The 23,513-nt window shown below is 39.3% G+C and overlaps 1 protein-coding gene across 1 annotated transcript in view; it reads left to right on the top strand.

Annotated features, from left to right (window-relative positions):
- The first annotated feature begins 577 nt into the window (after positions 1 to 577).
- TSEN15 (tRNA splicing endonuclease subunit 15) overlaps positions 578 to 23,513 on the top strand; it is a 34,156-nt gene continuing 11,220 nt past the window's right edge. The window contains exons 1-3 of the mRNA XM_006143869.2: positions 578 to 758; positions 3,337 to 3,418; positions 3,973 to 4,108. Of these exons, the coding sequence (XP_006143931.1) occupies positions 630 to 758; positions 3,337 to 3,418; positions 3,973 to 4,108 (347 nt within the window). The 5' untranslated portion in view covers positions 578 to 629. The remainder of the gene's footprint in view (positions 759 to 3,336; positions 3,419 to 3,972; positions 4,109 to 23,513) is intronic.

Below are 23,513 nucleotides of genomic sequence, written 5' to 3'. Positions count from 1 at the left end.
CTGGAGACTCCAGTTACTTCCCATTTCGCTCACAGTAAATCCAGAAGTGCTTAACATGTCCTGGTCTGCCTGTCTGAAACTCCCTGTCCTTGGCCAGGGGTGGGGAAGGGGGTATCCCATGCTTATGCTGGTTTATAGCTCGCCTTTCGACCACTCATTCAACATCTCATGTTTTCTTTTATTTTTAAAGGTGGGTCCTCCCTAAAAATATCCTTCGACCTTTAACTCTTACGACTGTAAACACAGAATGAGGCTTTTCCTGCTCCCAGGAATCAGAGATCTGGCCTCAATACTGAAGGCAGAAAGGACTTAAGTATCCCCCTTTTCTCCAGAGAGCTACTAACAGCGCTGACTTGAGGAGGGTTAAGGGGTTCTAGGCTCAGGGTCTCTTGAACCTTCTTCACGTTAGAATCAGCCTGGATTTGAATAAACTGAGCGAAACTAGGGAACGTTCGCGCAGTTTTCTAGCTCCCCGTGTCAGAGGGAGGGCTGAACTAATTCTCCCGCGTGTATCTGCGCTCTCCATCACGAATGCCGCGGGCAGCGCGGAGGCGGAACCCAGAAGCGCGCGCCTCTGCTTCCGGCCGGGCGCAGGTCGTGGTGCACCGCCAGCGCGCTCACCGTCCGGTATGGCGGAGTGCAGCGATTCCCAGCCCACTCCAGGCTGCAGCGGTCTGGGCCCGGGCGGCGTTCGCGGCAGCGGCGGCGGTGCTCGATCATGGGCCCCCGAGGACGCCTGGATGGGTACCCACCCCAAGGTCAGGAGGCTCAAGAGGAGCAGGGCACCGATCCCGCCCCTGCCCAGGCGGAACTCCGGGGGCGCGTACCCTTTTGGCCGGAGGGATAACTGGCGACGCGCACCCACCTACGGAGGGACCCGCGTGCTCCCCTGCCAGCCGCAGGCAGTGTCTTTTTTACCCCCCAGTTTAGACAAGTTAAACCGTTTTTCTGACATCTTTTCCAGCCCTTCACATAGGACATTCTTAAACAAAGGGCGACACATTAAACCCCGCCCTTCTAGTAAGCGCTCCATTCTTGTCTGAGTTTTACTGTCTACCTATAGAGCGAGTTTTCGGACATGAACCCCGTTAACCCTCACAGTAACCAGGCAGACACTTTGTGGGCGAAACTCTGAGAGTCCATAACGGCAAAAGTTTAGGTACAGTCATGTTTATGCTCAGCCTTGGGCTCAGGCTGTGTCTTGCTTTTGCAAGTGCAGATTTCTTGGAAATTTTGAGTAGGTTCCTGTCCAAAGCATAGTTACTCATTGTGAGTGTGTCATTTTTATGTATAAGCAGCAAAGAAGATGGAGATGCCCCTCCCTCTTGCTTGTGGTTGACAAATTGTTGCCATGTATGATTAATATCCCACACAGTGCATGGATGGTGAGTGGAGATATGGTTTTGGTAGGAATGTCAGCGACTATCCTGGTACTTCAGTAAACTTGCTCTTCTGCATTAGAGCAATAATTCATGGAGAATTGTCTAAAAGCAGCCCAGAAATGCAAACATTTGAAGCTATTACTCTTACAGGAATAAAGCCTTTTTTATTTTCTCTTGCTTGATTTATCCTCTGCTCTGTCCCTTTTGTCCTCCCCAAAAGGTAAGAAAAAGAAACAGTAGCATGGGAATGTTACTCAGTGCTGTAAAGAAGAACCCCTGTTTTTGAATCCTGGTTGTCACTTAACTGCTTTGTGATTTGGGGCAAGCTTTTGATTTTTTTTTTAATGCCTCAGTTTCCTTTTCTGAAAAATGGGGATAATATGATTATTACCTACTGTGATTATCATAGGGTTAACTCAGTTAATACACTATTTGTAAGGCATTTGAGTATAGGAAGCACTATATAAAGATAAAATAAGTGAAACATCAGTAACAATTTTTAACTCCTTATCTAGATTTGGTGTGGCTATCCTGACAATTTTCATACTTGCAAGGTTTTTCTTCTTCAAAGTTAATATCTGTGTAGACCCTGACCATTAAGTCTTCCCTATTGATTTTTCTTCTTGAAAAGTCAAATTGATTTTAAAAAGAAGAAAGAAAAAGATAATAGTGGGTGTTTTATTTTTTCCAATCTCTTATTTTGTTATTCAATTTAAAAACTACTTTTGTCCTTTTAGTAAAAAATGTATCAGATTTACCATCCTCCTGTTTAGAAAACCTCAATGTTTCCTTATAGATAAAATTCAAACTTTTAACTTGGCTACCAAACCCTCTCAACCTCACCCTAAATTATGTTTTGCCATTATTAAACGTATTTAAGGTTTGAAGCAGACAACTAATAATACTCCTATTCTCCTGCACCTGTTTCTTTCTTTTAGATTTTTCGCCATAGGGTGTGTGTGCTTGCTGGAGAGAAACAGAGAGACACACAGAGAGACAGTGTAAAATCACCCTCTATGGGGGATGGGCACACTATAATCCCTTCTTCATTCTCATCTTGGGATTTTGGGCACAAACACACACACATGCGCCCAGCATGTTCTTCAAGCTGCCAGGTGCAAGACTCAACTATGGAGTTGGCCGTGTAGGACTCAGCCATCTCAACCACCACTCCACCTGTTGGCGCTTCACCTGTACATCTAAGTTGAAGCCAATGGGAAAATGTGACTTCAGTTTTTACACCATATATGTCTGCTGATACCCCACGTCCACCACGTTATCCCTGTTTAATCACCTCGTCTCCGACATAGCTGGACAGCCTCAGGCTCCTCTGCAAGAGCAGATCCTGAAAAATGCTGATGTAAGAAACAGCAGGATGCTTAGTCCTTCTTTAAAATCTAGCAATTAAATAGCTTTCTACTCTTCAGTGAGAAATGGAGGGGAAAGAAGCTAGGAGTGGTAGTCTAGCAGACTCCTTCCACATGCAAAGAAGATGGCAGAGAAATAGAGGCTCCTTACTGATGTCCCAACAAAAATCCTAGTACAGTTTTACTCTGCTCCTGCACAGATAGATTTCTTTATAAGTTCTGGAATATATGTGGCTTACTTCTACCTTAGTGTGGTTACCACACTATTCTCCACTTATTCAAGTAATGCATGTCCTTCAGTGCTCAACTTACACTATCTACCTCTACAATGAAGACGTTTCCAGCGAACCCCACTGAGTACCTGTTGTGTCTTTTTTTTTAAAAAATCACACTCACATGGTTTTTAATCACTAATTGTTTAACAATGGCAAGTTCTTTAGAGACAGGAATCAGATCCTGTATTGCCTTTTAACTTCCACTCTAGCTGGAAGAAAGTTTTATGTCTTATATTTAATGAATACTTACTGACTGAAAGAAAATATTGAGAGTCTTCTTTTTCTTTTTCATAATTACATTTTGATTTTCAGTATTTAGAAATGATGGAATTAGATATAGGAGATGCCACCCAAGTTTATATAGCATTCCTGGTTTACCTGGACCTCATGGAGAGTAAGTTGTTTGTTTATATGTTTTACTAAGGGGGCTGTGCTGAGGGTTTGGGGAGCTGGTTTGGAATATGGTATTGTTGACATTATAATAAGCAATCACTTAGATGGCTTGAGAGTAGCACAGCAGTAAAATGCTCTGCGAGGCTCACCCACATGGGAAGGTTCCAGGTTTGCATCCAGAGACCTTCCTGAGTACACAGGACAGCATGTGCCCATGGTCCAGGGCTGGTTGAAGCCAGGCTTGGATTTTAGCATCAAAACCTTATTGTGGGTGCTGGCTTTCTCTATTTTTCTCTCTAGTCTCTCTTGCTCATGGAAGAAATAAACAACAATGAAAAAGTAATAATCATTTATGCATTTGCTATTAGTTTGCTATTCTGTCAATGTTATAATTTCTTTATTCACTTATATTCATTTATACTGGGTAACAACATACTAGAAAAATAGAGGAGGTAGTGTTAGAAGTGATGGCTGCTCAGCTGAGTATTGAGAAGACATTGGGATTTTAATCTTTTTTTTATAATGGTTATTGTCCATTCGATGGTGCTCTTTCAGGTAAAAGTTGGCATGAAGTAAACTGTGTGGGATTACCAGAACTCCAGCTCATCTGCCTTGTTGGTACTGAGATAGAAGGAGAGGGATTACAGACTGTGGTGCCCACACCTGTCACTGCTTCCCTCAGCCACAACAGGTGAGCCAGTGATTGTGGTCCTGCCCAGGTTAGTTCCTTTCCTAAGTGAAGCAGTAGGAATCATTAGGTTAAAGGCAGTAATATAATATTTTTCAAGGAATTGAGGATACAGCTTTATTCTTTTTATTCAAGGACTAAATTAATATGCATGTTTAGCAGGTATTTATTTGGTGTTTACTCTATGGTCAATACTTTTCCAGAGGGAAAAAATATATGATAGAATTATTATCCCAGGAACCAGCAGTTAGCGTAGTGGCTGTGTCTCTGGACTCCCACGTAGTCGACCACAGTTCGCGTCCTGGACCCGGTGGCTTAAAACTCATGCCGGGTGCGTGTGCGTGTGTGCCCAAGATCCCAAGAGGGGAATGGAGGAGAAGGGATTGTGGCGTGACCATCCCCCCTGGGGGGTGATTTCCTGCTTTCTGTCTCTATGTCTCTCTCTGTCTGTCTGGCAAGCACACGTGCCCTATAGCGAAAACCTCTCAAAAAAAAAAATGAAATATTATCCTTAAGGAAATAGGATAGGAAGTATTTATATTATTCTTGTGTGACTTTTTGGTAAAAATAAAAATAAAATCAAAGAAATAAAAAGTTTTATTTATTTATTTATTTATTTTTAATGAAAAAGAGAGTGCCAGGACAGGGGCTAAGGGGATTGGAGAGAGAAATGGATATTTTATTTTAGGTTTTTTTTTTTTTAATTTTTATTTTCTGTAGGGCATGTGTATTCTCTAGGGGGAGAGAGAGAGAGAGAGAGAGAGAGAGAGAGAAAGTGAGGAATCACCCCCCTGGGAGAGAATGCCATGCCACAATTCCCTCTCTTCTATTCTTCTTTGGGGATTTTGGGCACATGTAGACACACACACACACACACACACACACACACACACACACAAACTGTGTTTTTCAAGCTACCAGTCTGGGACTCACACTGGCCAGTTGGCCATGTAGAATCTAGCTGCCACAACTGCCATGCCAACTCGCTGGCCAAGATGGGGATTATAGACAATCCTACAATGTTGGGATCCTCCTGTCCCAGCACCTACATAGGACCACAGGCATGGTTCTTGGTCAGAAATTTAGAACACCAATTTGTGAGGATAAACTCCATCTGTAAGGGCAAACATGGATTGAAGGTAGCCCTGAGCTGAGGAACAGCTTTGATTTTCGTAAAATCTGTGAGTCCACAGCTTCTGGTCAACCTTGCACTGCTCTGTAATCTCATTTCTCTTCCACTGTGTTGAGGAGCTCATCTTCCTGATATATGGGTTTCTACAGCTTCTTTTTTGAAGTAAACATCGGAGAAGTGTTTTGCTAATATCAAGTTTCGTGGTGGTGGTTGATGACAAATTTCTGGTGTGTTCTATGCAGTGGATCTCCATTGAGGACCAGAGGTCCAGTCACAGGTAGCAAGCCATAGCTCAGCAGCTTTAGGAGAACGATTCTTTTGTCTCCGTGGAGTCTAGTGAGGATGATCAGAATGGTCCTGGGAGTGATGCTGGCTCATAGCTTTCCCACAGGCTGACTGAAGGGTTTTTGCCATGGCTCAACAGCTTTCAAGGCACATATTCAGTAAGATAATACATGGATTTCTTGTGAAGTTTAACCACTGGGTACCACCATTCTTGTCACCACCAACTGGTTTTGTGATGGTGCCAAGAATTTTTCCCTTTTTCTTTTCAGCCCTGGATTTAGTGGCCGATATTTCATCTTGTACATGGCCTTTCTCAAATACATGGCAGGTCAGGAGTATCTGCCGATTCCTGGAACTCAGGCCAGATTTTGGCTGCAATAGGGCTTTCCCTTCTTGGCCTATTTAGGGTTGGAGTCACCCTTTTAACCTTGTTGTTGGCATTAGCCTTCTTGACTTCAGGTTTCTCCTCTTAGTGTCTGGCTTCTCAGCTTTTTCATCCACCATCTTGTCAACTGGGAAAGGGGACTTTTATCTATGTTTACTTGCAGTGTACTTGATAAGATAAATTATTACACATCTAATAGTAATGCTGCAATTTCAGACTTTTATGGTTAATGTAGGAATTGTCTTATATTAGTAATACAGAAAGGAAATTATTGACTTGGAATTTTTGGTAGCCTCGTATATAGAAGAAATTCATTGAGACATAACTAAAAGTATTTGGGTAGGAAGATATAAATGTTACTTACTATAAAAGAAAAAAAATATTTTTTTATTTAAGAGGGCAAACAGTTTTTACTTATTCAGTAATAAAGCATTTTCAAAAATAAAGCATTCTATGTGTTCACTTTTTTTTTTCCCTAGACATTTTTGGCTTAGGGCATGTGCACTTACTGGAGAGAGGGAGACAGAGACAGTGAGAGGAAAAGTGGGAACTCACCCCCTCGGGAGTATGGCCACACTGCAGTCCATTCTCCTCCTGGGATCTTGGGCATGCAAGCACACATATGCACCCAGTGTGATTTTTAAGCCAACAGGTCGGGGACTCGAGCCACGGTCGGCTATGTGGGAGTCCAGCGACATAACTGCTATGCTATCTGCTGGCCCAGTCTGAATATCATTCTTTGTTGGAATATATTGCTTGGACTTTTTGGGATTTAACAAATATTTTTCATGTGTCAGGCAATGACGTATTCTAAATTCCGGACATACCATGAATGAGACCCTACTCATGAAAATAATAATTCTAGCACCAAATATTGGCTTGGAAAATAAATTTTATTTAGTTTTTGGTAGTTGTTGGATGGAATCCAGTAAAAACAGTTGTCCTTCGTTCACATATTGAATTAGATGTGTGATTTGGGGCTGCCCCCACTTATTGCCATGTAACTGGAAAACAAGGGCGATGGAGTAGTGCATACACAGGGACATGTGCACGGTTATATCAGGATCCAGAGTAAGAGCAGGAGAATTCTGCACAGGCTGTGGGAGACTGCGGTTTCCAGGGCACCTGCTGCTAGTGAAGCATGACTGCCTGCCTGCCTGCCATGCTACCTGGTCAAAGTAGGTACTTAGTGATGCTGCTGGTGGCGGTGAGGCAGTAAGTGAAGGCATCACCTCAGGAGAGAAGAGGAGAAACTTTAGATTACAAAGGCCATCATGGTTTTCACTTTTTGACTATTACAAATGGCACACTAATGAACAAGTTCATAAGAATCTTCTTATATTAGAGTGCCACTAAAGGGGAAGCCTGGAGATGGAATGACTTGTACATATGACATCTTATACCTTCTTCTTTACTGGTTATTGCTAAACCACTGTCCAAAAGGATTGTCATCAGTTAAAATAGCCCATTGGCAATATATATGTTTTCACAGACTAGGAGAAGAGCTATAACGTGTGTATAAATGACAAGGAATCATTCTGAATATATACATAGCTTTGGTGACTCAAGGAAAAACCGCTTGATGGAGAAGACAGGCAAAGAATAGAAGTAGGTCTTTCAAGAATAGGAACTCAGATGCTCAAATCTATTTGTAATCAAGGAAATACACATATAAAATGGCTTGATCTTAGCTTTGCAGAAGCTTTTCAGACAGTTTATATATATATTTTTTTTTTTGGGGGGGGGGAGATATTTTCACTGTAGGGCGCGTGCGCTCGCCAGCCAGACAGAGAGAGACAGAGAGACAGAAAGCGAGAAATCACCCCCCAGGGGGGATGGTCACGCCGCAATCCCTTCTCCTCCATTCTCCTCTCGGGATCTTGGGCACGCATGCACACGCGCCCGGCGTGAGTTTTAAGCCACCGGGTCCGGGACACGAACCGCGGTCGACTACGTGGGAGTCCAGTGACATAGCCATTACGCTAACTGCTGGTTCCTGACAGTTTATATTTTTATTGTTTGACAAAAAGAGATAATTTATGGGGAACCTTTGAACAGAGCTAAAGCTAGCAGCTTGGGTACATTTGAGTAAATCAGAGAAAGGCGCTCCCTCTGAACATACAGAGAAAATGATCTGTTTACGAGGGTTCAAGGCTTGGCAAACATAATGGCCAGATTTCGGATCTTCTTGTACCCCACACACTTGGACCCACACACTGTTAAAGGCACAGTCAGTACAACTATGTGTGATTCCCTTCTCCTGAAGCAAGTCCGTTGAGGCCTAGGTTTCCAGAAAGGACACCCTAATAATGACTGTTAATGTGGAGGGTGTCACAGAGGGCTGTGAGCAGGGAAGTGGGACTACAGATTATTCTCTCTAGTTAGAAAAGAACTTTGCATTTGTAGAGACTTACAGTATTTTGAAGTATTTTAAATTGCTTTCACAACTGTGCTCTGATTTCATTAGCCTTAAAATCTTGGGTAGCCCTAGGTATTTATTTCATCCTAATTTTATATATAAAAAGTTGAGATTAAAATATTTGATTCGTACCCCTGTCATTTCTAAACGATTGAGTTGTACGAAGGTCTCACAGTTTCATAACTAATAGTTCCTCCTTCTTTATTGGTGTTTTCAAAACTTTTTTATTATCAAATTAAACCAGATACAGAAGACCACACAATATTAATGTGTAAGTAAATGAATAACTGAGAAGTCAAGTATCACTTTTTCATCTGTCCCAGGACCCTTTCCAGTATCTTATCCCAAGCCTAACTTTTCCTTCTTCCTAAAAGTAACCAGTATCACTTTGACAATAACAGAGACTTTGGCCCATGTTTTGTTCCCAAGACTTCTTAGAGCTCTTACTCAAAAAAGGCTATTGAGGACTGGCCCAGTAGTATCATGATTAACCATCTGGATCCCACATGGCCAACTATAGCTCAATCACTGGCCTAGGCAGCTTGAAAAACACCAGGCATGTGAATGCATGCCCAAAGTACTGACGGGAGGGAAGAATGGAGGAAAAAGGGTTGTGATTTGACCACACCCTTTTAGGGGATGCATTTTTTCTGTCTTTTTCTGGTGATCATATGAACCCTTTGACAAGTTAAAAAACAAACAAACAAAAAACTAAAAAAAAGCCTGTTGGAATGTCAGTACATGAGACTAATGATATTAGTGAGACTATTAATATTAATTTTCTATTAAAAACAACTTCCCAACTTTGTACTGTATTGTTAGAAACAAATTTCTTGCTATACACTGCACCACCAACCTCAGCATACCAGTTGTAAATCATTATCCTAGGCTATGCTGCTTAGCTGCTCGAATATAGAGTGTTTTGTTGTTGAAAGCTCTATTTCTCAGAAACTTTACATGACATTTTTATTAATAATAAACTGGATAGTATGTAAAGCCTGAGAGCCAGAGGACTTAGCGATTTGCTGAAGGTGCAGTTTCCTATTGTTTACAAAGAGTGTGTTTTATAGTATATGAGGCCTGATAAATGTCACCATTATTCAAGTTCTCAAGCTTTGGAGTCTGCTGTTTGTCAAACTGCACCAAACTGTTATTTCCGTAGTTAACTACAACTTAGCTATAAAGTATTTTGGTAGAGACATGCAAATTAAAACCACAATGAGGTATCACCTCTTCCTAATAGATTGACTATTATAAAAAATAGAATAACAGATACTTCTGAGGCTATAGAGAAAGGAGAACTCTTGTGCATTGTTAGGTAGGGATTCATATTATAACAGCCATATGGAAAACAGTATGGTGGTTCCTCAAAAATTAAAATTGAACCGCCATATGATCTAGTAATCCCACTGCTGGTTTATAGCCAAAGGATAGGAAATCAATATGTTGAAAAGATAAATGCACCCCCATTTTTTATAACACTATTCACGGTCGCTAAGACAGGGAATCAGCCTAAGTGCCCAACCACTGATAGATGAATAAAATGACTGTGGTATATGAACACAACTGGATATTATTGAGCCATAAAAATAAATGAATTCCTTTCACCCATGACAAAAAAAAAAAATGGATGCATCTGGAGGAAATAAATCAGGTACTGAAATACAAATATGCCCTCATTATCAGAAGCCAAACAATTTGATAGCATAGGAGGAGAAACTCTAACACTGGATAGTGGAAACTGGGAGGAGGGGGGAGTAACGGGCAGAATGTGGTGAACAGATGCTAAGTGCATGTAAATCAGTGGGATGGGTTATAAAGTACCATATATAGCAGAGTAAAGATAGTCACAGTTCAATATATATTTCAAATAACCGTCAGAGTAGATTGTGAATGTACACAACACAAATTAACCATAAATGCTGGAGATGGTGGATATGTTTATTGCCCTCATTGGATCATTATACATTGTATATATATTTGAAAAGTTACACTGTAACTCAAAAATATGTGCAGCTATTACACTAAATTAGAAATTAGAAAAAAAGATAAAAACATTCTCCTAGTGATGACTATATCAGTCAAAATCATTTCAATAGCTGTTTTGCAGCTTGACTATTGAATGGCAGAGTGCCGTATATACAGTATTTGCATGGTTTATTCTTTCCATTTTTTTTTTATGGTATATACATATTTGCTCACTTCTTTAAAAATAGCAATTCCAGGCAACATTTAATGGTGACTGTATTTCCAAGACTCCCTTAAAAGTTTTTATATCTGTTTCCTACTTATTTTCCCAGATTTTGGACCTGGTGATTTTGTTTATATAGTTTCTGGCAAGAGTGCAAACAGATTCCATTAGGGGGTGAATGTATATTAGTATGGCCATGACTGAATGCATTAATTTGAGCACAAGTACAGTTCGTAACTATCGTTTTCTGTAAAGCAGTTATACATAATATATGATCATAGTTAAAACACTGTCATTTTTCCAAGTCTCAGATCATCTTATGTATACTAGTATTTCTGCATGTATTGATTTAACGCTAGTTGCTGATTCCAGTGGGAGAGAAAAAATTGGTAAGGTGCCCATTTCTGACTATTTAGTAGGAAGATGATGGCAATGGAGTATGAGGTGATTAATTGCTAGTGTTTCTTGAAGGGTAGATACATTTCCTTTTCTTCTCTTCTAGAAATAGTTTTAGTATTTTTAGAATAAAACCAAGTAAAAGAATTTTTGTTTACATTATAAAATATCATATTAAATTATGTGTTTTGATGGAGTATCCATATAGAAAGTACTCTAGATTGCTTCTTGCTGAAGTGAATCTCAGGAATTCATGGAGCAACTTTGGTAAATGAATGTAGAGTTATGAGTTCAGTTTCCCCAGACACAGCAATGGTATGAAATCATATTCATAGACTCACAGGGTTCAAAGAGATCTGATGGATTTAAGGATGAAACCAGAGGCATCCTAATTAAAGCCAGAGACCTATTTTTTTTTTCCCAGTGCTGAGTTTGCAAAGGAAGTCAAATTTATTGATTACGTTCTCTTTGGACCATGTCTTAGCTGTTGTGAATAATGCTACAGTAAGCTGGATGCATAGATGTCTCTCTAACAGAATGATTGCCTGTCTTTTGGGTATATACCCAAGATGAGATTACTGGGTTAAAGGGTGATTCTATGTTTAGATTCTTAGCACCATGTGCTATGCCACAGTGGCTATACTAATGTACCTTCCTGGCAGCAGTGCATGAGTGTTCTTCTTTCTCCATAACTTGTCAGCCCTTTTTCTTTATTTTTGGATCATAACTATGTTGACTTGGATTAGGTGATACCTTATTGTAGTTTTGATTTGCATTTTTTCAATGATAAGAGAAGTTGAACAGTTTTTCATAGCTTTTTGATCATTCGTATGTCTTCTTTTGAGAATTATCTGTTCAGGGGTCAGCAGATGTCATAATGATTACATGGCTGGACCAACGTAGTCAACTACTGTTTGAGTCCTGGAGCTAATGGCTTAAAATTTGGGCTGGACGTGTATGCCCAAGATCCTGAGAGGAGAATGAAAGAGAAGAGATTGCAGCATGGCCATGCCCCCTAAGAGATTGATTTCTCACTTTTTGTCTCTCTGTCTCTCTGGCGAGTGCATATGCCCTATAGCAAAAATCTCTCTTAAAAAAAAAAAGAATTGTCTGTTTAGAACAATTGTCCATTTTCGAGAACCAGCAGTTAGCGTAATGGCTATGTTGCTGGACTCCCACATAGTCGACTGCAGTTCGCATCCTGGACCCGGTGGCTTAAAACTCATGCCGGGCGCGTGTGCGTGCATGCCCAAGATCCCAAGAGGAGAATGGAGGAGAAGGGATTGCGGCGTGACCATCCCTTCTGGGGGGTGGTTTTCTTGCTTTCTGTCTCTATGTCTCTCTCTGACTGTCTGGCGAGCGCACGCGCCCTATAGCGAAAACCTCTCCAAATAAATAAATAAATAAATAAAAAGAACAATTGTCCATTTTCAATTGGATTATTCATTTTTATACTAGTGAGCTATTTGAGTTCATTATATAATCTGGTATTAATGCCTTATCTGATACTTAGTTTGTAAATGTTTTCTGCCATCCTATAGGTTGCTTCCTTAGTTTATTGATTGTTTACTGTGCAGAATCTCTTTAGTTTGATCTAATCCCATTTGTCTATTTTTGATGTTGTTGTTCATGTTTGGGGGGTCTTATTTAAAAACCTTTGCTAGACCCATGACCTGAAGTGTTTTCCCTAGGTTTTCTTCTAGTAAGTTTATGTTTTGGGACTGTATATTAAGTCTTTAATCCACTGAATTAATCTTTGTATATAGTGAGAGATAGGGTTTAGTTACATTCTTTTGCATATGGATAGCTAATTCTCCCAGAATTATTTATTGAAGAGATGATCCTTTTTTCTGCTGAATTACCTCAAATATTTTATAGAAAAGCAATTAGATGTATGTTTGTGGATTTATTTTTACTTTCTGGTTTTTTTAGCATCTGTTTTTGTGCCAGTACTGTGCATTTTGTTTTGTTTTTTTTTGACTTTGTAATATATTTTAACTCAGGTAGTGGATGCCTTCAATCTGTTCTTTGTAGAGTTGCTTTGGTAGTCAAGATCTTTTTGATTCCAAACAAACTGTGTGTTTGCTTTTTCTATTTCTTTGAAGAATGTCATTGATGTTTTGATGGGGATTGCATTGATTTGTAGACCACTGGTAGTATTGGCATTGAAATGGTATTGATTTTTTCAATCCATGAGCATGAGATATCTTTCCACTTTTTTTGTCTTTCTCAATTTCTTTTATCTGTAATTTATAATTTTTACTGCATATTTTACTTTCTTGGTTAAACTTATTCTAGGTTTTTTATTTGTGTGCATATGTCATTGTAAATGGGATTGCTTTCTGATTTTATCCTTACTCAGTTCATTATTGGTATACAGAAACATCACTGATTTTTGATGTTCACTTTGTATACTGCAATTTTACTGAATTTGTTAATTCTAAGATGTTTAAAAAATTTTTACATCCAAATATTTCATATCATTACAGTGCACAAAATGTTTTTTGAGAGACCAGCTGTTGGTGTAATGGCTACATCGCTGGACTCCCATGTAATCAACTGTGGTTCGAGTCCCAGACCCGGTGATTTAAAACTGACATTAGATGTGTATGTATCCAAAACCCTGAGAGGAGAATGGAGGAGAAGGGATTATGGCATGGCCATCCACCTGAGGGTGATTTCGCCCTTTCTGTCTCTCTGTCTCTGTCTCTGCAGTGAGTGCACACACCCTTTAGCAAACATCCCTCTCCAAAAAAAAGGTTTTTGAACATATGCATGGAGAATGTGACAGTTAAAGCAAGGATATTGCCATATACATCACTGTCAGTAGAGAGTTTTCATTCTTGTAAAATTCTTGTGTCTATTCATTGTTTCTTCTTGAGCTCCTCTCACTCACCCTCTACTTTTCATTCCTCTCTCACACTTTCTCTGATACTGACACTTATTCTCCCTTCAGGTGTTTTGATTTCTGCCATAAAGTGCAGACATTCAGTATATATTGAGTGGGGATATACTGTGTTTGTCCTTCATAGTCTGATTTACTGTGCTTAGTAAGTCATTAAGCCTGTATTCATTCACTTCAAATCATATGATAGGGTCTCATTGTTCTTTATGACTGAGTAGTAATTAATAGTGTATATATGCCATAATTTTTTTAATCCAGTCATCAGTGTTTGGACACTTATTCAGTTCCACATCTTAGCAATTGCCAATAATGCTACAGTAAACGTGGATGTGCAAGTATCCTTCTGATTGGGTGTTTTTCTATCCTTTGGGTAAATACCAAAGAGTGGGATTTCTGGGTCATATGGTAGTTCTATTTGTAAGTTTTTTGAGGAACCTTTATATAGTTTTCTATCATGGCTCTACTAATTTACATTCCCACCAGCAATGTAGGAGGGTTCCCTTTCCACCACAGCCTTTCCAGCACTTGTTCTTTATTTTCTCAGGCATAGCCATTCTGACTGGGGTTAAATGGTATCTCATTGTGATTTTTGATTTGCATTTCCTTTAGGAGGTTGAATATTATTTTATATGTATTTGGGCCATTCTCTATCTTCCTCAGTGAGTTGTCTGTTTAGCTCATTTGCCCATTTTTTAATTGGATTATTCCTTTTTTTTGTTTCTTTAATTTCTGTGAGTGAACTACTTGAGTTCCCTGTATATTCTGGTTATCAATCCCTTATTTGTGGCATAGTTTGCAAATATTTTATCTCATTTTGTGGCAACCTAACCACCACACCACCTGCTGGCCCCTATATTTATACTTTTTAAAGAATTAAATATAATGAATATAAATACAATTTTCCTTCTTCTTCATTCTCCTGCTGGGACTTTGGGGACTTGCACACGTGCCCGGCACAATTTTTAAGCCTGTTGGTCCTGGACTCAAACCATAGTTGGCCATGTGGGAGTCCAGTGCCTTAACCACCATGCCACCTGCTGGTCCCTGCATGTAACTTCTGATTTCTCAGAAACTTAGCCACTAATAGCCTACTGTTGACGAAAAGCCTTACCAATAGCATAAACAATTGATTAACATAAATTTTATGTTACATATATGTGATTATATATTATATAATTCTAAGTATATACTGTATACAATAAAGTAAGAATGAAGCAATTTTAAGAAAATCATAAGAAGAGAAAATATATTTATAGTACTGTATTTTTCAATATATTTATTAAAAAACTTGGTGTATAAGTGGACCTAAGCAGTTCAAACCCATGTTGTTCAAGTATCATTTATATTAGAAATTATAATGATTGTTTCTGTTTATTTATTTATTTTTTTTAATGGATACCAAATAAAATGTACACATTTGTAAAGGTATAGAAGGTGAGCAGCTTTTGGTGCAGAAGTGTAGCTTGGGTATGTGAGGAGCCGAGGTAACTTTTTGTCACATGCCCTTTCTTTGCCTCCTTTCCTTGTCTTCTAAGTGCTGGTGCTGTAGGGCTCAGTACTGGTTTCCTCCTCTATAGGCATTCCCTCCTAGCTGCTTCTGACTCTGAGGTTTTAAATGTCATTGATGTACTGATGACTCCCAAATTTTGATCTCCACCTTCACCTCCACCATGTACTTCAGGCTCATATATTTAACTACCTGTATAAGATTTCCATTGAGATTTAAATGTATTCGAATTAGGCTGACCAAAAGAACTCTTGATTCCTCCCTCACTTGCTCCTTCTTCGGTTTTCCCAGTGTCAGTAAATGGTAGCTCTGTTCATTCTGGAGTTTAAGTTCAAACCTCTGGAGTATTCTCTGGAGTATTTTTTTTTTCTTCTTACTACTAGCTTAATCTGTCAGCTGGGTTTTTGTTTTTCATTTTTATTTCTAATTGCCAGAAGGTGTACGTGCTCACCAGCAAGAGACAGACAGAGAAGGAGGGAGAGGGAGATGTACTCCTGACTGGGGTGTGGTCACACCATGATCTCTTCTTTTCCATTTCTCCATACTGTCAGGATTTGCACACGCTTATGCCTGATGTGTTTTTCAAGTTGCTGGGGGCAGGATTCTAACCACTCTCAGCCATATGGAATCCAGCTTCCTTAACTACTAGCCTAAGGGCCAGATCTTTATTAATTATAATTTTTAATTAGCATCTCATAGTTGTTCATTTTTATGGGGTACATTGTGATTTTTTTTTTTCAGAACAGGAATACAGTGCATGATGACAAAATCGGGGCAGTAAATTAAACATCTCCACTTTCTCAAACGTTTATCATTACTTTGTGTTGTGAATATTTGAAATCCTCATTCTGTCTTTCTGTTGTATAGGTAGACTTTATTCTTTAGAACAGTTTTAGACTTAGCAAAAAATTGAGCAGATAATAGAGAGATTTCCCATTTAAGCAGCAGTTCAGCATAATGCTTCCCCAGTTGGGTATGCACCATCGCATACAGAATAGTTTCAGTGCCATAAAAATCCCTTGCGCTTTATACTTTATCCTTCTGCCCCATAGCTTCCTTCCCCATGGTAGCCATGGGACTTTTTATTTTCTTTATAGTTTTGCCTTTCTCAAAATGTTATATAGTTGGAATCATACAATAAGTAGCCTTTTTAGATTGTTTTCTTTCAGTTAGCTGTATGTCTTCTTTCAATTAGCAATATGCATCCTTGCTGGCAGGGTTCTGTTAGTCTTTTGCATTTCAGTTACTCTAATAGATACTCAGTGCTATCTTATTAATTTACAATTTCCTAATGATATATGAGTTCAGCATATTTTCCTGTGTTTACAGGCTATTTGTATATCTTATTTCGTAAGATCTTCTCAACCTTTTGCACATTTATTATTGTTTTCTTTTTATGATGTTTTAAGAGCTCTTTGTATAATTTTAGATGCAAATATTTCCTCCCCGTCTGTGGCTTTTCATTCTCTAGAACAGAAGTTTTGAAAAATGTAATAGAATCTGACTTGATAACATTTCATAGATTGTGCTTCTGGTGTTATATATAAAATGACCAAACCCAAAGTCACCTTGATTTTCTCCGAGAAAATATTGTCTTCTAGAAGTTTTATAGTTTTCTATTTTATATTTATGTCGATCTATTTTGAGTTAATTTTTGTGAAAGATATAAGGTCAGTGTCTGGATTCATTTTTTTTTGTTTTAAGTATTAATGTCCTGTAGTTCTAGTACCATTTGTTGAAAAGGCTGCTCTTTCCTTTCTCAATTAACTATAAATAAGAAATTATAAAATAAAATAAAATTGGGGAAAAAAGAAGACTACTCTTTTTCCATCAAGTTGCTTTTTCCCCTTTGTCAAAGATCAGTTGGCCATATTTATATGGACCAATCTGGGCTCTTAATTACATTCCACTAACCTATTTTTTATTCCTTTAATACCACATGGTCATGATTACTATACTTTTATAAGTCTTGAAGTTAGAGAAGTGAGTTTTCTCAGCTTATTCTTCTGTAGTAGCGTGTCTTCTAGAAGTTTTATAGTTTTCTATTTTATATTTATGTCGATCTATTTTGAGTTAATTTTTGTGAAAGATATAAGGTCAGTGTCTGGATTCATTTTTTTTTGTTTTAAGTATTAATGTCCTGTAGTTCTAGTACCATTTGTTGAAAAGGCTGCTCTTTCCTTTCTCAATTAACTATAAATAAGAAATTATAAAATAAAATAAAATTGGGGAAAAAAGAAGACTACTCTTTTTCCATCAAGTTGCTTTTTCCACTTTGTCAAAGATCAGTTGGCCATATTTATATGGACCAATCTGGGCTCTTAATTACATTCCACTAACCTATTTTTTATTCCTTTAATACCACATGGTCATGATTACTATACTTTTATAAGTCTTGAAGTTAGAGAAGTGAGTTTTCTCAGCTTATTCTTCTGTAGTAGCGTGTAGGCTCTTCTGGATCTTTTGTCTTTGTGTATATACTTTAGAATCAGTTGCTCAATATCAACAAAACAACTTGCTGGAATTTTTATTGGGATTGCATTTAATCTACAGATCTCATTGGGAAGAATTGACATCTTAACAATATTGAGCCTTCTTATCTACGAATATGGATTATCACTTGATTAATTTAGCTCTTTTATGATTTTTAAAAAATAGAGCTTTATAGTTTTCTTTATTTAGATCCTGTAAATATTTTGTTAGATTTATACCTAAGTATTTCATTTTTGATAAAAATGTAAATTGTGCTCTTTTTCACATTTCAAATTCCAGTTACTTATTGCTGATGTATAGGAATATGGTGGGCTTCCTATTATTAACCTTGTGTCCTGTAACCTTCTTTGTAGCTCATGCTCCATTTATTGCTCGTCAACATACATAGTGTTTGGTTTTCTTTGATTGTTTACTATCTGCCTTCCCCCATAGAAAATAATTTCCATGGAAGCAATAACTGTTTTTGCTCACTGCTGTATCCCCAGGACTCAGCCTGGTGTCTGGCACCAAGTGCTTAACAAATGCCTGATGATGACTGAATGAACTCTCTTAGGTTACTAAGTCCTTACAAGGGAGACTTGCTAAATAATGACTTAAAGGATATAATGATATATTATCAGCAATCATCTAGGAGTTTACAAAAAAATGAGACTAAAATTGACACGTTTGCAGGCATCATCAACATTTCCTACACTTCACACGTCACAGTGGAACCATAATGTACATCTGAGGACAGAGAATGGTCACCATCCAAGATATTTTTTGGTCCCTGTTCTCCTCACCTTTTACCTCTTCTTTTTCCCTACTGTCTTGGAAAAAGGACTTACATTAATGGAGTACAGTAATACCAGACATAGTTCCTCCTTTAGGATATTTCTAAAAGTATTCTTAGTTACGAGAATTGATCCTCAAATGCTGCATATTTCCTTGATGGATACAGCATTATTTCCCCATAAAAATATTTCTACTCTATGAAAGTATAGTCTTTATTACAAATTTATTTAATGACTTATCTTTTTTGAGGTCTGAAGTCTAATAAGTAGTAAAGTGACTTCTGTCCTTATCAAGATATGTGTCCTCACCCTACCTCTGCTGGAAATCTGTGGCTGGTGAGACACCCAGTTCGGGCAGCTTCTTTTAACTTACACGGCGCTTTCTCTTTTACCCTCAGGGGGAGGAAAAAAAAAACACCGCAGTTTATTTTAGCAGAATGATTTTTATTGGGGGCACTTGATTATCAGTAAGCCCCCTTACTAAAGTCCCCTGGGACTGCCTCTGTTTTTTATTAGGAAGGGTTACAGGAATCCCAAGTAGGTGCTCTGTTATCCCTGAAACTTTCCCTCTGGACTGGGACTGCATCTGTGGATGGTGCCTTTGGCACCAAGTTGATTTTTCACCCGGCAGGTGTAACTCTGCACTTCCCCAGGGAGAATAGCCATGGCCATGGGGCCAGCAGTTTGTGTAATGGCTATGTCGCTAGACTCCCATGTAGTCGACCATGGTTCAAGTCCCGCATCTAGTGGCTTAAACTCACACTGGGCACGTGTGCGTGTGTGCCCAAGATCCTGAGAGGAGAATGGAGGAGAAGGGATTGCGGTGTAACCATCTCCCCCGGTGGGGGGGGTGATTTCTCGCTTTCTGAATCTCTGTGTCTTTCTGGCGAGTGCACACGCCCTATAGCTAAAACCTCTCCAAAAAAAGAAAAAAAAAAACAGAATGGTCATGGCCATCCAGCCTTGATAGGTTTCATCCAAATTGGGCAACATATCCTCAGGTTCGGCGTCCATGCCCTCCAATGGCTGCCTGTCCCTCAGCCACTTCATGGTGATTTGGGATCAGAAGTTCAGAGCCTGACAGAGTGGCCATATGATGGGTCACCTTCACCAGAGGTAGCACTTGCTGATCAAGGCAACTACTACAGCTGCTTGGGAGTCCCTGTTCTTTCTGACCTGGTTCTTGTGCACTTCCCCCTCCCGCCTGCTGGACCAGGACTCAAGCCCCACTGCTCTCCAGTTCAGTGTCTCAGAGCTGACTTCAGTGTGGTTCTGCCTGTTTCTGGAAGCCTCTGGTGCTGTTGTCCTCTTGCATCTTACAGCCAGGATCACCTGTAGTGTGTGGGACCTATTGGTGGTGGCCCCTGTGGGGACCACCAACAGGAGGTGAAATGCTGGCCAGACTTGGGGACCATTTTCCCAGCTCGGACCTGGCTGCCCAAAGCAACTCCATCTCTTCCAATTGTGTTTGGTTTTGAAAGTAGAACTTTAAAACCTTTTGTTGCTGCTAATGTTATTATTAATAGATTGAGAAAGTATGATCTGTTGACTTAAAAGGCAAAGTAAACAGTTTCAGTTCATACAGTTTCATGAGTATATCCTGTAAAGGAAACAAACAAGAAAGGTTTTAAATGGGAAAGATGGTGGCTTTACTTTAAACATATATTAAAAATAGACTAGAAGAAATCCCGAACAAGCAACTTCGTAAGACTTCCCGAGTGTACTTTGAGTAACAGAGGCAGAGGAACTAATGCACTCTGTTGTTACTGAGAAGGCTCGTTGGTAGTTTCCCCCACGTACCACTAACTAGGATAAACAAGAGCTCAGGGATGGGAACTTCCATTTCATTTTCACAGCTCCCCCGGTGGGGGGGGTGATTTCTCGCTTTCTGAATCTCTGTGTCTTTCTGGCGAGTGCACACGCCCTATAGCTAAAACCTCTCCAAAAAAAGAAAAAAAAAACAGAATGGTCATGGCCATCCAGCCTTGATAGGTTTCATCCAAATTGGGCAACATATCCTCAGGTTCGGCGTCCATGCCCTCCAATGGCTGCCTGTCCCTCAGCCACTTCATGGTGATTTGGGATCAGAAGTTCAGAGCCTGACAGAGTGGCCATATGATGGGTCACCTTCACCAGAGGTAGCACTTGCTGATCAAGGCAACTACTACAGCTGCTTGGGAGTCCCTGTTCTTTCTGACCTGGTTCTTGTGCACTTCCCCCTCCCGCCTGCTGGACCAGGACTCAAGCCCCACTGCTCTCCAGTTCAGTGTCTCAGAGCTGACTTCAGTGTGGTTCTGCCTGTTTCTGGAAGCCTCTGGTGCTGTTGTCCTCTTGCATCTTACAGCCAGGATCACCTGTAGTGTGTGGGACCTATTGGTGGTGGCCCCTGTGGGGACCACCAACAGGAGGTGAAATGCTGGCCAGACTTGGGGACCATTTTCCCAGCTCGGACCTGGCTGCCCAAAGCAACTCCATCTCTTCCAATTGTGTTTGGTTTTGAAAGTAGAACTTTAAAACCTTTTGTTGCTGCTAATGTTATTATTAATAGATTGAGAAAGTATGATCTGTTGACTTAAAAGGCAAAGTAAACAGTTTCAGTTCATACAGTTTCATGAGTATATCCTGTAAAGGAAACAAACAAGAAAGGTTTTAAATGGGAAAGATGGTGGCTTTACTTTAAACATATATTAAAAATAGACTAGAAGAAATCCCGAACAAGCAACTTCGTAAGACTTCCCGAGTGTACTTTGAGTAACAGAGGCAGAGGAACTAATGCACTCTGTTGTTACTGAGAAGGCTCGTTGGTAGTTTCCCCCACGTACCACTAACTAGGATAAACAAGAGCTCAGGGATGGGAACTTCCATTTCATTTTCACAGAGATTTCTCTCAGCTCTGAAAACAATCCCCCCTTTGCAACTCTGAGCTACTTTTCAAATGTTAGGGTTTCCCACATGGATGTTTTGGGTGAGTTTGAAAATATTTTGCTGTTTATAGAACTCTGAAAACAAATACCAATTGAGAATGAAAAAAGAGCGTGAAAGAAATGGAAATTTTTCTGCTAAATTTTTTTTGAGAGTTTTTTGCTATAGGGCATATGCATTAACTGGAAAGACAGACAGAGAGAGACAGAGACAGAAAGTGAGAAAACATCTCCCAGGGGATGGCCATGCTGCAATCCCTTCTCCTCCAGTCTGCTCTTGGGATTTTGGGCATGCACCCATGGACCTAGTATGAGTTTTAAGTCGCCAGATCGGAGACTCAAACCACAGTCGACTCTGTGGAAGTCCAGTGACATGATCATTATGCCATCTGCTGGTTCCTCTCTGCTAAATTTTTATAGGCTAGAATTCCCACATGGTTTACCTAAGGAAATAAAACCACACACACACACACAAACACACCCGTTCTGATTTAAACACATCTTTAGAAACAAAAAATGTATAAAAGTTAATAGGTATTTGTTTTCCTTCTTGTCTATGTCCTATTGTCATCATGTCTGCTAATTAAGGATGTCCAGAGAAATTTATTTTTAACTTATAGCATTGCAGTGACTTTTTGTGTATTACATACTAGATTTTATGTTTCTTGCAGACTGGAAAATAGCTGCCATACATATTGATCAAAAGACTTAGATAAATTAAAGTTTCAGTCAATCCACAGTGAGTTTCATCTTTTCGATCTTTGTGGAAAGATACACAGCCTATGAAAATTGATCTTTTTCTGTGGCTATAAATGTAGTTATTGGTTTATCAATTTTTTCCAAAATTATTTATTTATTTATTTATTATTTTTTCACGTGAGTTTTGCCAGAGAGAGGGAGAGTGAGAAAGCAAGTTGCCAAGTTCAGGACTCGAACCATGGTCAGCCATGTGGGAATTCTAGCACCTTAACCACCATGCCATCTGCTGGGCTTGGTTTATCACTTTTGAAGAAGGAAAATATTTAGTAATTGGAGTATGCTATCTTTTATTAGGGTCACTAGCCATCAGTGCTGTTTTGAAGTTTCTGATTAATTTCTATGGTTGGTTTATTTGACGATCTCCCTTAAGTGAATTGTTCATGTGAACAGGAGTCTAGCTACAGTGTACCTTAGTATGTTGGGTTTGTATTTGTTTCTAAAAATAACCATGGAGGCAGTGGTGGCTCCATACATTAAGTTCCAATTTGCAAGGGAACAAAACTGGATAGATGCTGTGTAATGCTATTTGTATTTAGTGACTACCTGAAAGTTGTAGAATCCTTTCATACATGCCATTTCATTGATCTTTCACTAATCCTATGTGTAGATGTAGAGGTATTCTGTCTTTATTGTTCAACAACATTTGTCGAGGGAACCAGCAGTTAGCGTAATGGCTATGTCACTGGACTCCCACGTAGTCGACTGCGGTTCGCAGCCCGGACCCGGTGGCTTACAACTCATGCCGGGCACGTGTGTGTACGTGCCCAAGATCCCGAGAGGAGAATGGAGGAGAAGGGATTACGGCGTGACCATCCCCTCTAGGGGGTTGTTTCTCGCTTTCTGTCTCTATGTCTCTGTCTGTCTGGCGAGCGCACGTGCCCTATAGTGAAAACCTCTCTGAAAAAAAAAAAAAAATTGTCGAAAAGACTCTCAGTTGAATTGCCTTTGGACCTATATCAGAAATTAACTGATCGGGCTTATAGCATATTAAGAAGTAATACATATGATAATATCAACACAACGGAGGGTGGAGGGAATGGAGTTATATTGGGGCAGTTTCTGTATTTTATTAGAATTAGGTTAATATTAATCTGAGGAAATTTGTGATAAATTAAGATTAGATAGTACCCATAGAATCATGACTAAGAAACTGAAAAAACGATAGTAAAAATAAGAAAGATATTAAAATGGTGCATTAGAAAATATCTATTTAATACGAAAGAAGATGATGAAGGAGGATCG

Source organism: Tupaia chinensis, unplaced genomic scaffold (assembly GCF_000334495.1).
Source record: "Tupaia chinensis unplaced genomic scaffold, TupChi_1.0 Scaffold000112_1, whole genome shotgun sequence".
NCBI lineage: Eukaryota > Metazoa > Chordata > Mammalia > Scandentia > Tupaiidae > Tupaia > Tupaia belangeri.
The sequence above is the reverse complement of the archived record's forward strand: the minus strand, read 5'-3'. Positions and strand labels throughout refer to the sequence as shown.